We start from the raw sequence: 13,609 nt of genomic DNA, 5'->3' as shown, positions 1-13,609 counted from the left end.
CAAACCCCCAACCTTGTTTTGGAACAGTGCTCTAACCAACTGAGCTACGTAGCCAGGGCCCGCAGCTCATATTTGAGTCTTTTTTTTTTGTGACAGACAGAGGGACAGATAGGGACAGACAGTAAGGGAGAAAGTTGAGAAGCATCAATTCTTCTTTGTGGCACTTTAGTTGTTCATTGATTGCTTTCTCATATGTGCCTTGACTGGGGAGGAGGGGCTACAGCAGACTGAATGACCCCTTGCTCAAGCCTGCGACCTTGGGCTCAGGCTGGTGAGCCTTTTTCAAACCAGACGAGCCTGCGCTCAAGCTGGTGACCTCAGGGTTTTGAACCTGGGTCTCCACATCCCAGTTGGACACTTTATCCACTGCTCCACCGCCTGGTCAGGCTCATATTTGAGTCTTGAACTCAGCATCCTCCTCCCTGCAACCTGACAGCTCATCACACTTGGCCTAAAGGAATCTGCCTGGACTCTGGCCTAAGCCAAGAATGCTGTAAACAAGCAAAGGAGGTCCCAAGGTTGGGGCAAAAAACACTCAAGAGTTCCATACAGGCCCTGGCCGGTTGGCTCAGCGGTAGAGCGTCGGCCTGGCGTGCGGGGGACCAGGGTTCGATTCCCAGCCAGGGCACATAGGAGAAGCGCCCATTTGCTTCTCCACCCCCCCCCTTCCTCTCTGTCTCTCTCTTCCCCTCCTGCAGCCAATGCTCCATTGGAGCAAAGATGGCCCGGGCGCTCTACCCCAGGCGCTAGAGTGGCTCTGGTCATGGCAGAGCGACCCCCCGGAGGGGGCAGAGCATTGCCCCCTGGTGGGCAGAGCATCGCCCCCTGGTGGGCAGAGCATCGCCCCTGGTGGGCGTGCCGGGTGGATCCCGGTCGGGCGCATGCGGGAGTCTGTCTGACTGTCTCTCCCCGTTTCCAGCTTCAGAAAAAATACAAAAAAAAAAAAAGAGTTCCATACAGATCATTCATACAAGGGGCTAGGACCCCTGCACCAGCTGGTCTGGGGCCTGTTCAGCCAGTGTGGCTGAGTGCCTGAGGTGGAAGTGCTTGGCTCTGCCTGTCCATGGGGCTGCCTGGTCAGTCCACCATGCACGTGGAGGACTGGGCTTTGCAGCTGATGCTGTTGGCTGCTGAGGGGCTCCCTGGAGGTTGGGCTGGATGGGGTGTCAGGAGTTGGGCTCAGCTGCAGGGTGTTTTGGGTGTGAGGACAGATTGTAAGGTAGTATTACTGCCTGGGTTCTTTTCTACACTTTGGGAGGGCCAACCTTGCGCTGTTTGCTACTGAACACCTTTTTTCTATTAACTAAGCAGCCCGCCCTTCTGGGTAGGAACATGCTCAAAGCCTGACAAGCAGAAAGCCAGGCTCCTATTGCCAACAACCAGATTCCACATTTCTACATGATGGAAAACCCCTGCCTGGGAAGCCAGAGCCAGCCCCTCCCTGTTCCACACTGAAGACTGACACGTAAAACGGGGAATGCCTGAGCAGCTTCCATTGGTAAGCTGGAGCCACAGTGTGTGGCAGGCAGATGCAGGAGCAGAGGGAAGCTGGGAAGAGTAAGACTCAGAGGACGTGGTGGGGCATGGCGAGGAAAATGCAGTTCCTGGCTTGGCTAATGACAGCCATTTGCCTCCTCCCTGGGGTGACTACAACCCAGCACCATGCAGGTACTGGGGCTTCAGGGTGGGCTCGATGGGTGCCAGGGAAGGCTGCTGGCTAATAGCAGTTACAGCTGGTTCTGCCTGAGCCCCACAGGGCCTAGGAACTGCTGGCATGGTCGATAACAGGCTGACCTGTGCTACAGTGGCTAATGGCATGGGCATGATCTCCAAAACTGGAAAGGCACAGGTGAAGTGAGAGCCCTAGCTGTCCTCAGTGCTGGCCCTGGAGGGCACAGAGTGCGTTCCTGCACTGGCGGCTAGAAAACCTCCAGGCACCCTTACGGAGCAGCTGAGGGGCACTTCTGGGAGGCTGGGGTGTTTAGGGTGGAGCTTGGCAGGGGCCTGACTTCTCTCTGCTGCCCCAGGGCAGCCCATGGACAGCACCAGCGTGGGAGGTGGCCTGCAGAAGCCAGAGGCCCCGGAAGTGATGTTTGAGGTCTTTAATCCAGCCTGGCACATGGGGGTTGGGAGCATCCAAAGGTCCCTAAATCAGGGTTGGGAAGTGGGGGATGTCTCAAGTTGGGCCTCCTCAGGGTGGGGGGCAACCCAGCATGGTTCCTACTGCTTGCTTATGCTCCCCTGCCCACTCGGCTGCCTGCCCTGCCTTCCAGGCCCACCGCCTACTCCTTACATGACTCCCCTTGCAGCTGCTCTGGGCTGGACTGGAGCTGGATGCCATGGGGCAGCTACACATACAGGATGAAGAACTGGCATCCACACTTCCAGGCCGCCGACTCAGGCTCCTCCTGCAGCACCAAGTGCCCAGTGACTTGCAGGGTACTGAGTGGTGGCTGCAGCAGTTCCAGGACCTGCGGAAGGGGCCTCCGCTTAGCCCTTGGGAATTTGAACATCTGCTCCTCACAGGCCTATCCTGTGTCTACAGGCTCCACAAGGCTATGGAGGCTGAGGAGAGGGGTCTCTGGGCCCAGGTCTTTGCTCTCCTGGCACAGGAAACACTCTGGGACCTGTGCAAAGGCTTCTGCCCCCAGGGACAGCCTCCTCCTTTGGGGCCCTGGGCCTCAAACCTTGACCCTTCCCCCTGACCTCCCCCTTTTACCTGCCAGTCCCCCAACCCCGGATCCCCACTCCCCAAGCCTGACCCATCCTGGGCAGGGCTTCCATCACCTGGTTTTTCCCCACTGTGTTCAGGTCTCTGAGCTTGGGGCTTGCACCCTGGACTCCTGTGTACCTCTCCCCCATAGTCTTCCCTGGGCTCCTATAGGCTAAGACCCTGGGCTCTGGGTCCCAGGCAGTAGGTATAGAGTTAAAGGCAGGACCTGCAGACGTGTGTGTGTGTGTGTGTGTGTGTGTGTGTGTGTGTGTGTGTGTGTTGGGGTCAGGATTGAGAATTATGTTTAAGAAATGTTGAAAGGAGCCCTGGCCAGTTGGCTCAGTGGTAGAGCGTCGGCCTGGCGTGCAGGAGTCCCAGGTTTGATTCCCAGCCAGGGCACACAGGAGAAGCGCCCATCTGCTTCTCCACCCGTCCCCCTCTCCTTCCTCTCTGTCTCTCTCTTCCCCTCCCGCAACCAAGGCTCCATTGGAGCAAAGTTGGCCTGGGCACTGAGAAAGATTTATGGCCTCTGCCCCTGGTGCTAGAGTGGCTCTGGTTGCAACAGAGCGACACCCCAGATGGGCAGAGCATCTCCCCCTGGTGGGCATGCCGGGTGGATCCCGGTGGGGCACATGCGGGAGTCTGTCTGACTGCCTCCCCGTTTCCAACTTCAGAAAAATACAAAAAAAAAAAAAAAAGAAAGAAAAGAAATGTTGAAAGGTAAACTGCCCCCAAGTAAGGGTAAGGCCAGGTCAGACCCTTCAACTTCCACCCTAGCAGTCCATGAGAAGCCCTGTGGACTCTAACAGGAGCCTTCCACATGCTCAGCACCCAGTCCTAATTTAGATACCCCTTTAAGCCCAACCACTGCTCTGGGTCCCTGAACTTCCAAGTTCCCCCATTTGGGCTAGGAGCATAGGTAGGACATTTTTAGTTTGGTCTGTTAGAAGAGTGAAGGGAAGTAGGTGGAGGAATATACTTTTTGAGGGGAGAGAATGTATTTTAGTCCATCTCAACAAGCCTCAGAGAAGGGGGGGAGTCTGGGAGGGGACTGACAGAGACAAGCAAAAGCTGGCTGGTGTAGCCCCTGATCCTGTATAGCTCATCCTATAAAATGTTCTGGCCTCCTGTATCCTTCCGTGTCAGGTAAGCTGCTTAACCCCTGTCAGAGCACATCACTCTCCCTTATCCTGGGAAGGAAGGGGTGTGCAACGAGGTACCAACTGCTCGACCCATTCAAACGCTCTACTGGAAGTAGGAATGTGCTCTTTTCTTGAATCCCGCACCCCCAGAGAAGTAGCGGGCTGTTGCCTCTTGTCACAGAATGCAACCCGCCATCAGTAGGTCCTAAGAATGAGATCGAAGGTCAATAGGGAGGACCTCGAGGAACAGACTGGAAAGGGGCGTGAAGGGGAGGCCCACAGCGGGTTAGTGTGGAGGGTTCCATGGAATCCCCATCTCACCGTTCCAGGGGCTGACCAAATCTCGTCCTCTGAGCCCCCGGCCCCTCACCCTGCGCCTGCAGTAGTCAGCGCCTTCCCGCCTGCCCTGGAACTGGTCGCGATCAAGACAGAGAACAGGACCCCGGAACACACGCCGGCGCCGGCCCACTTTATTGGCAGAGTCCAGCCGCGCTGGGCGGGCCGTCATGCTAGCGCCGCCCGGCGGGGGTGCGGGGGTGGCGGGGACAGGCCCGCCCGGGCTCCCCGTGGGTCCCGCTCAGAGCTCCAGGGGCCCGAGGCCCGGCGCGCCGGCGGGCGCGAGGTCGGGGTACACCAGGAAGCCGGAGAAGGTGATGTACTTGCCGTGGTTGCTGTAGGCCCCGTAGCCGTCGTGGTCGTGGCTGAGCAGCCACACGGCGTCGCCGCGCTGCAGCGCCAGCATCACGCTCTGGCTCTGCATCTCGCGGCGCCGCGACGCGCCGTCGTCGTAAATCATGGCCTGCACCTCGTCGCGGTTCTTCATCAGCTTCACCGACAGCGTCTTGCGCGGCAGTTTGCCCAGCGTGAAGGAGAAGAAGTAGGCGCCCGGCAGGCGGCAGCGGAACACGCCGGCCGCCGCGTCGAAGTCGCCGCCGATGTTGACCAGCTCGGTGTCGAAGGCGAGAGGCCGGTGTCGCGGCCCGTGGCCCGCGTCCGAGCCCACCAGGCTGCGCGTGCGCGCCGCCGAGAAGGCCGAGCGCGGCTCCGGGGGCGCGGGCGGGCCGCGCGCAGGCGCGTCGGCGTCGGCGTACACCAGGTAGCCGCTGAAGGTGGCGCCGGGCGCGCCCAGCGCGTACTGCGGGGCGCCGTGCAGCCGCAGCCACACCGTGTCGCCGTAGTCGAGCTGCAGCATGGCGCTCTGGCTGGCGGCGCGCCGCGCGCCGGGCCGCCGCTGCTCGTCGAAGGCCAGCGCCTGCACCTCGTCGCGGTTGCGCACCAGCATCACCGACAGGCTCTTGTGCGGAGCCTTGCCCGCCGTGAAGGAGAAGAAGTAGGCGCCCGGCACGCGGCAGCGGAACTGCCCCGTGGCCGCGTCAAAGTCGCCCCCGATGTTCACGTACACCTTGTCGAAGGTGACCGCCATCTCGGACGTGCCCTCCAGCGGGGTGGTGCGTGCTGCGGAGAAGGCCGAGCGCAGCTCCGTGGAGCCAGGAGCTGGGCCCAGCGCCCAGCAGGCTACTGGGCCCAGCAGGCCCAGCAGGAGCGGCAGCATGGCGCCTGGGACGGGAGCAAAAGGAGGAGGAGAGGAGGGTTGGGCGGGGAGACCTCCAGATTCCTAGATCTCCCAGACAAGTAGACGGATTCACTTCCCAGCCCTGCGCTGACCCACAGCTAGGACTTCGACTACAGTGATTCGCAAACTTCATTCCTTAGTGTCACCTGGAGAACTTGTTCAAACACAGTGTTGGGCCCCATTGCCAGGGTTTCCATATAGTAGGTACAGGATGAGGCCTCAGAATTTGCATTTCTAACAAATTCCCGAGTAACACAGATGCTGCTTGTCCAGGGACCGCACTTTGGGAACCATTTAGGTTAGGCCAGTGAGTCTTAAAACTTTTTTTTTTTCTAAGCAACAGAACTGCTGTGTCAGGTGAAAGCTAACACAGATACTAGCAGAGATGCTCTGTTCATAGGAGCCTATATCTCTGTCTGCTGGTCTTACCCCATACCTTTCCTCTTGGCACACAGGGGCCCTGGGAACACAGAGGAGTCAGGGGGTCTCTGAGTTTCTCTCAGCGGCTGGCTTGCTGCAGTTTCCTGTGGCTCTTCTGTGGTCCTTGGCTTGTCTGTCACGTAGGCACTGGCTCACTGTACTGATGTCCTCCATAATGGCCACTGTTTCAGCCCCTATCTGGGCAGGAAAGGAACTAGCTGTCCCTTCCTGGCCTCTGACCTACTCGAGGGTCAGCTTCCGCACTGAACCTCTGGACTCCCTAGGGGCCTTTCTTGCACTACAGAGGCCAGAACAGCTGGTCTTTGAGGTGGCTTCCTCTTCAAAGGAAGTGAAACAACTTCTTCCTCTGGGCTTGGGGTCTGGCCACTGAGGGGAAGGAGAGAGCCAGGAGCTGCTGGGACCAGAGAGGGAGAGCAACAGTTCTAGCAGGACTTTGACATGATTGTGAGGTCGTCAGCAGCCTGTTTCTCAGTAATGGAGTGGAGAAGACAGACAACTAGACCTGGGCTTGAGTCCTGGCTTCACCACTTCCAAGCTGTGAAACCTTAGGCCAGCGGTGAGAACTGCTGCCTTAGGCCAGTTCCTTAACTTCTCTGGCCTGGCTTCCTTTGTATAAATGGGGTGGAGACCCCCCTCCGAAGTTACTGTGAGGATGCTCTGAGATAACAGGTGTGAGTACAGTGTGTGAATAGCTGTGCCACTGAGGTATGCACATACTTCTGCTCTTGGCCCTTAGAAAAGTAGTCTAATCAAGTTCTTGACATAAGTGTTTCAGAATGCAGTAATTCCAACCCCTGGGAGCTTGGTGAAGGCACTGCTTAACTCAAACGAGTCACTTTCTGACGGTGGTTTTCTATCGTGCTTCCTAGTAGGCATTGGCTTTGGGGATTGAACACCCAAAGGCTCTGAAGTGGAGACAAAGCACGACAGAAAATAAGCTGGCAACAGCCTAGGTCAGGACATGGGCTTCTATAGGCAATATCCCGGAAGAGTGTGTAGTGTTGTGTCTCTTGAGATATGGAGACCTGCTGAGAAGGACTGCCAGGTGCAGTGTGTGCAGAGGTGCCCTTTACAGCAAGGACATTCGCTTGAGGGTAGGTGGGCACTGGAATAACCCACATTAGATTTGACGCAATGTGTGGGGCTGCCAACCTGGGGAAAGTGTGCCTTTTCCTAATTCTCTTAATAAAGACTCCAGGTCCCTTGCCCCACTGAACACTCCCCCTCCACAGGAGGTACTTTTTCTAATTCTGACCAAGGCCCCTGGTGGGCCAGCCAGTCCCTGTGGTGGGCAAGGATGCAGGAGGGAGCCCATCTGCCTTTGCAGTGATTAAGACTGCGCCTCAGGCCTGACCAGGCGGTGGCGCAGTGGATAGAGCGTCGGACTGGGATGTGGAGGACCCAGGTTCAAGACCCCAAGGTTGCCAGCTTGAGCACGGGCTCATCTGGTTTGAGTAAAAGCTCACCAGCTTGGACTCAAGGTCACTGGCAAGGGGTTACTCAGTCTGCTGAAGGCCCGCAGTCAAGGCACATATGAGAACGCAGTCAATGAACAACTAAGGTGTCACAACGAAAAACTAATGATTGATGCTTCTCATCTCTCTCTGTTCCTTTCTATCTGTCCCTATCTGTCCCTCTGTCACTGTAAAAAAAAAAAAAAAAAGACTGCGTCTCAGGCCTGGTCTGTGGTGGCGCAGTGGATAAAGCATCGACCTGGAAATGCTGAGGTCGCTGGTTCGAAACCCTGGGCTTGCCTGGTCAAGGCACATATGGGAGTTGATGCTTCCAGCTCCTCCCCCCCTTCTCTCTCTCTGTCTCTCCTCTCTCTCTGTCTCTACCTCTCCTCTCTAAAATGAATAAAAAATAAAAATAAAAAAAGACTGTGCCTCAGGAATATATCAGCACGTTCCCTTTCACAAAACTCTTTGGAAACATCTGGGCTCATGGCAAACCTGAGAGACTTCGTAGATGAGATCAATGAGACCGAAGTATTTTGGACCAAGGTCACCCATGAGCACTGAGGCAAGCCTTGAACTGGGGTCTTTTGACTCTGCATTCAGTGTGCCCTCCTCTCCTCCACCTTCTCCTCCTAGACACAGATATTCCCAGCCAACCCGTCCTCTGCCTCAGCTCCCCTTTTTGCAAAAACAGGAGGGGAGACGAGTGGAAAGAGTCTTGGCATGGGGGTGATGGAGAAAGAACAAATAAAACCAAACAAACAAAAACCCTAGCCTTTTGCATTCTAAAAAATGGGAGCATCTGAGCTCTTCCAGACCCTGGCGCTCTCCTACCCATCCTGCCCCCGAAACCGGCCCGCTCACCCCAGCAATCCCCCTCCCTGCCCAGTCTGGTGCACCCGCCTGCCCAGGGTCCTCCAGGGTGCCCAGTACCCTGCTCCCGCTTCACCTACCACTGCCCAGTTCCCTGGCTTCCCTGAGCAGGTCAGAGGTGGGAGGCTGTCGGGTGGGCAGCATAGCTGCAGGGAAGGAAATGGCTGTTCCTAGCTGGGTCCAGGTGGGGCTCAAAATAGTCATCTCCAAAGAGAAAAAACTGGGACACAGAGGTGGGCAGACCCGGAGCCCCGGGAACTGACAGGGAAGGTGCAGCAATGTCGGACTAAGAGGATCTCAGAGACCCCCGCCCCGCCCGACCCCAACCCCCTCCCTCCAGCCCCGCCAGAACCCGCCTCCCCACCTACCTTGAAAGCCCCTCATACTCCCAATAAATCCCCCTTTCACAGAAGGCAATCATCTCATTTAAAAAATCCCTCAGAAAGGTGTACCCCAAACTCCCCTTCCACCAGGCCCCCTCTTCCCAGACCCCCCTTTATCCACCGCTTCGGAGAAAAAGCCCTTGAGCCTCTTTCATGAAAAAAGCTCCCTGGTCCTCCTTTCAGGGAAGAAAGACCCGATTTCCCCGCGCCCATTAAAAGGGAAACCTTGCCCCCCAGCCCCGCCCAGAGCTGCCCTCACCTGGCTGCGGACGGCGGTCAGGTCAGGTTCACTCCGAGCCCGCGACCCGGCTCGGGTTCTGGGCTGCGGGCTGCGGGCTGCGGGCTCCGGCGGGCGCGGGGCTGCGCACTGACCGGCCGCGCTGCGGCGGGCGGGGCCTGGCGGGGCGGCGGCGCGGGGCGCCGGGACCCCGGGGGGCGCGGGGCAGCGAGGCCGAGGGGAAGAGCACCGGAGGGGAGCGAGCCGAGCAGAGCGGCGGGCGGAGAGGCAGGGGAGAGGCGGGAAGGGGAGAGCGGGAGGAGGAAGCAGAGGAGGGGCGCGCCGCGGGGTGGAGCGGGGCGGCGGGCTCAGGGCACGGCCCCCAGGAGGCCCCTGCGCGGGCCCTTCCTCCTGCTGACCTCCCTGGAGCTTGCTTCCTCCCTCTGGGCCTGGCGTGCAGGCATCATTAATGCAAGTTAGCGGACGGGGAAACTGAGGCCTGAGGCAGAGGCCAAACTGGGGGCGGCCCCGGGCACTCTACAGACCGGCCTCCTCCCTGATTTGAGGAGAGGGGCTGGAGCAGGGCACAGAGGCTGGACTAGCCTCTTGGCTGCAAGGACAGTGGGAGGTGAGATTTTGGCTGGGACAGATGTCCAGGCTGAGTGGCACTGGGGGAAGGGGTCGGAGGAAAGAGCAGGATAAATGGGTCAATGTCACCAGTATAGGAAGGGCCTAATTTTTTCTTCCTCACCTCCAACTGTGAAAATGCCTTTAGTTGGTTGGTTAGGAATGAGGGAGGCAAAAGCTCCCAGACATCACAGGGTCGGTCTCAGCCCCTCTGGGTGAGGAAGGAGGGGAGTCCCGGGGGCAGAACTGACTTTGGGCTGGAAAGGCTGCTTTGTCAGCGCGGGAGAGAAGGCAGAGGGTCGGAGAGAAGGCAGAGGGTCGGAGAGAAGGCAGAGGGTCGGAGAGGAGGCAGAGGGTCGGAAAGAAGGCAGAGGGTCGGAGAGGAGGCAGAGGGTCGTGACCAGCAGTGGGAGGGGGGAAGGGTCTGTGTGCAGAGGGCCACAGATAGCTTGCCTAGCCGAGGGGGCAGGCTCCAGCCAGCCAGCGGGGCTGGGGACAGCAGGATTCCTCCTTGGCCTTCAGCACAGGCCCATCTGAGCACCCCATCCCCACCCCTCTGGGCTCGGCCCCTGCGGGGAGCTCAGGGGACTGGAACTCTCCACCGGAACTGCTGTTCTCTCATGACCACTGTGGAGGGGACAGCCTGCTTGGCACTCAGTAGACTGAATGGATGGCTTCTGAAGAGCCCTGCTGAGGTGTCCGTTTCTGGTGGCCTCTGCCTGACCCTGGGTCTGGGGAGGGAGGCCTGGGATCCAGCCCTGGCCCTGCCACAGGCCCTCTGTGTGGTGCCTGAGAAGCTTGGTGACCTGTGAAGCCCTCTGGAGCTTTCCGTTAACCCCCTAACTTCCATGAGTCCATGAGGACTTATTAGTCCTCATGAAGGTGATAAGGATTAACTCATTAAGTTTTCTTCAGGGCGTTAGGCGAATTATGAATGAAAGGAATTATTACAAAGGAAAGGAATGAGTGGAGGTTGGGCATGGGGGTACTTAGGGGCATAGGGTGAAGCACCTGTCTGGCCCTTTCAGATCACAACTGGCTCCTTCACTAGCTTGAAAGGCCTATGGAGAGGCCTTGAGGCAGGGTGAGGGCCAGGTGAACCTCACAGGAATGTAGCAGGTGGGCAGGGGAAGGCAGGAAGCTGACCTCGGGCAGCTTTGACACTTCTTCAGGCATTGGTCCTTCTCTGGACCATAAGGAAGGGGCTACCTTCTTCTTCTTCTTCTTTTTATTTATTTTTTATTTTTTTTTAGAGAGAGAGCCAGAGAGAGGGATAGATAGGGACAGACAGACAGGAACAGAGAGAGATGAGAAGCATCAATCATTAGTTTTTCATTGTGACACCTTAGTTGTTCATTGATTGCTTTCTCATATGTGCCTTGACTGTGGGGCTACAGCAGACCGAGTAACCCCTTGCTCAAGCCAGCAACCTTGGGTCCAAGCTGGTGAGCTTTGCTCAAACCAGATGAGCCCACGCTCAAGCTGGCGACCTCAGGGTCTCGAACCTGGGTCCTCCGCATCCCAGTCTGACACTCTATCCACTGCGCCACCGCTTGGTCAGGCGGAGGGGCCACCTTCTTGAAAGTGCCTTTTGAAGGTGTGATTCCAATGGTAGGGAGGGAGGCAAGAAGGCAGACAGGACCATTAGATCCCAGTGGTGGGGTCTGGCTCAGGCAGAAAGCCATTTGACACTTTCGCTGGGTCCATCAAATGTTTCTCCAGAGAAGTCAAGGTGGTGGGTGGAGACCAGTGACTGAGGCAGATGACAGTAGGGTTTGCTTTTAGGGGCCTGGGGCCTGGTGGAAGCCACTGGGAAAGGGAGATGGAGAAAGAGGATGCCATGAACGGATGGCTGTCCAGGGCAGTCGGTGAGGGGTGTGAGGTGTGCAGAACAGAAGTTAGGAGGAGGTGGCCCCAGGCTCAGAACAAAGAGCCCAGACTAGGTTGTAGACCTACCTGCTCCTATTTAGCTATGCAGCTACAACACAATAGTAGTTTTAATAGCAAGCCCTTTCACTGAGTGTAGCAGATGCTATCAGTCGGCCACCCAAGTCCCTAGGTCTATGGAGAGGTCACCAGCAGACGGTTCCAGAACTTGCCAAACTTGCCCAGCCTCCCTGAAGCAGTCTTAGCTGTGGGGGTGAGTGTGGGCAGGCTGGAGGGGGAGTGTTAACTCCTCCAGGGCAGCCCGCAGCCAGAAGGCTCCAGTGTCAGCGGCTAAATACTCCAGGTCTGGGTCCTCAGTGGGACAGATCCCAATCCCCAGGCACGTTCGTCTCAGAGACTCCGGCTGAATGAAACCTCAGTCATCCGTGGGGCAAACCGACCGATACTTGTACGCTTTATTTGCTGTCCTCCCTTCCTTGTCTCACGGGCCCACTCCTTCGCCCTGCTTATTGGCATCCTCTCCTAGATAAACTACTCGCACCCAAATCTTTGTCTCCGAGTCTGCTTTTTTTTTTTTTTTTAATTATTTTTATTTATTTATTCATTTTAGAGGGGTGGGGGGGGGAGAGAGAGAGAGAGAGAGAGGGGAAGGAGCAGGAAGCTTCAACTCCCATATGTGCCCTGACCGGGCAAGCCCAGGGTTTTGAACTGGCAACCTCAGTATTCCAGCTCGACACTTTTATCCACTGCGCCACCACAGGTCAGGCTCCGGGTCTGCTTTTTTGGGGGGAGATCCAAACTAACAACTATGTCTCAAACTGTGTTAAGTGTTTTTCCACATCCATTACTTTAATATTTCTTGAGGGGAGATACAGACAGGAACAGACAGAAAAAGAGAGACATAAGTATCAATTTGTTGTGGCACTTTGGTTGTTCATTGATTGCTTTCTCATCTGTGCCTTAACTGGGGGCTCCAGCTGAGCCAGTGACCTCTTGCTGAAGCCAGTGACCTTGGGCTCAAGCCAGTGACTGTGGGGTCATATCTATGATCCCATGCTCAAGCCAGCACAAAGGGTTTTGAACCAGGGTCCTCAGTGTCCCAGGTCGATGCTCTATACAGTGCGCCACAGCCTGGTCAAGCTTAATTTTCTTTTTTTTTTTTTTTTGTATTTTTCTATAGCTGGAAACGGGGAGAGACAGTCAGACAGACTCCTGCATGCGCCCGACCGGGATCCACCCGGCACGCCCACCAGGGGCGATGCTCTGCCCACCAGGGGGCGATGCTCTGCCCCACCAGGGTGTCGCTCTGTCGCGACAGAGCCACTCTAGCGCCTGGGGCAGAGGCCAAGGAGCCATCTCCAGCACCCGGGCCATCTTTGCTCCAATGGAGCCTTGGCTGCGGGAGGGGAAGAGAGAGACAGAGAGGAAGGAGAGGGGGAGGGGTGGAGAAGCAGATGGGCGCTTCTCCTGTGTGCCCTAGCCAGGAATCAAACCCGGGACTCCCACATGCCAGGCCAATGCTCTACCACTGAGCCAACCGGCCAGGGCCAAGCTTAATTTTCTTAACATTCCCTGAAGTAGGTATTATTAACCCAATTTTACAAATGAAAAATAAATAAGTTAATGTGAGGGTAGGATTCAAACCCAGGTCTGTGTCTCCAAAACCTCATCCTTAACCACCATGCTCTACAGCCACCCTAATTCTCTAATCCTCTCTGGGTCTTATATGTTTTCATCTGTAAAATAGAGATGAGCTCTTGAGTTAGAAGAGAGGTCATGTCCTGTATTTCCTGCATCTAGGCATGGTCAGCAATATGTAAGCAGAGGCAACTGGGAGAGAAATGCTTTACAGGGACCAACTCAGCCAGGGGCCACCTTTCTGCCCTCCCTCTTCTCCTGGACGGTATATCCAAGACTGGCGTACCAACTGCCCACCAGGGCCAGGAGACAACAGTGTTGGGCAGTGGTAGGTAGGCACTCAGAAGCTGAAATGAGTAAGACCTGGAGAACCCGCCCTAAAATAGCTAATCACTTAATAGGAGTGGCTAGATGTGGACATAAAGAGAACCATAATAGACCCTGGCCGGTTGGCTCAGTGGTAGAGTGTAGGCCTGGCGTGCAGGAGTCCCGGGTTCGATTCCCGGCCAGGGCACACAGGGGAAGCGCCCATCTGCTTCTCCATCCCTCCCCCTCTCCTTCCTGTCTCTCTCTTCCCCTCCTGCAGCCGAGGCTCCATTGGAGCAAGGATGGCCCAGGCACTGAGGATGGCTCTGTGGTCTCTGCCTCAGGCGCTAGG

General features: G+C 56.9%; 2 protein-coding genes across 2 annotated transcripts; one reads left to right on the top strand and one right to left on the bottom strand.

The window, feature by feature from the left end:
• The first annotated feature begins 1,583 nt into the window (after nt 1–1,583).
• FAM180B (family with sequence similarity 180 member B) lies at nt 1,584–2,705 on the top strand. The gene is made up of 3 exons (XM_066360513.1): nt 1,584–1,668; nt 2,028–2,098; nt 2,310–2,705. Exons 1-3 carry the CDS (start codon nt 1,584–1,586, stop codon nt 2,703–2,705), a joined length of 552 nt encoding a protein of 183 aa, XP_066216610.1.
• A 1,614-nt stretch (nt 2,706–4,319) lies between these two features.
• C1QTNF4 (C1q and TNF related 4) lies at nt 4,320–9,002 on the bottom strand. The gene is made up of 2 exons (XM_066360512.1): nt 8,842–9,002; nt 4,320–5,412 (listed from the first exon to the last, which is right to left on the bottom strand). The coding sequence occupies exon 2, from the start codon at nt 5,405–5,407 to the stop codon at nt 4,433–4,435; it is 975 nt and encodes a 324-aa protein (XP_066216609.1). The 5' UTR covers nt 5,408–5,412; nt 8,842–9,002; the 3' UTR covers nt 4,320–4,432.
• Nucleotides 9,003–13,609: the final 4,607 nt, after the last annotated feature.

This window comes from Saccopteryx leptura, chromosome 1 (genome assembly GCF_036850995.1).
Source record: "Saccopteryx leptura isolate mSacLep1 chromosome 1, mSacLep1_pri_phased_curated, whole genome shotgun sequence".
Lineage (NCBI taxonomy): Eukaryota > Metazoa > Chordata > Mammalia > Chiroptera > Emballonuridae > Saccopteryx > Saccopteryx leptura.
Note: the sequence above shows the minus strand (reverse complement) of the source record. Positions and strands in the feature narration are given on the sequence as shown.

Excerpts from the sequence above, each read along its gene's own strand:
- FAM180B (XM_066360513.1), top strand. The coding sequence starts at position 1,584 with ATGGCGAGGAAAATGCAGTTCCTGGCTTGGCTAATGACAGCCATTTGC. Across the intron at positions 1,669-2,027 it reads TACAACCCAGCACCATGCAG|GGCAGCCCATGGACAGCACC; the intron begins GTACTGGGGCTT and ends CTGCTGCCCCAG. Across the intron at positions 2,099-2,309 it reads CCCCGGAAGTGATGTTTGAG|CTGCTCTGGGCTGGACTGGA; the intron begins GTCTTTAATCCA and ends CTCCCCTTGCAG.
- C1QTNF4 (XM_066360512.1), bottom strand. The coding sequence starts at position 5,407 with ATGCTGCCGCTCCTGCTGGGCCTGCTGGGCCCAGTAGCCTGCTGGGCG.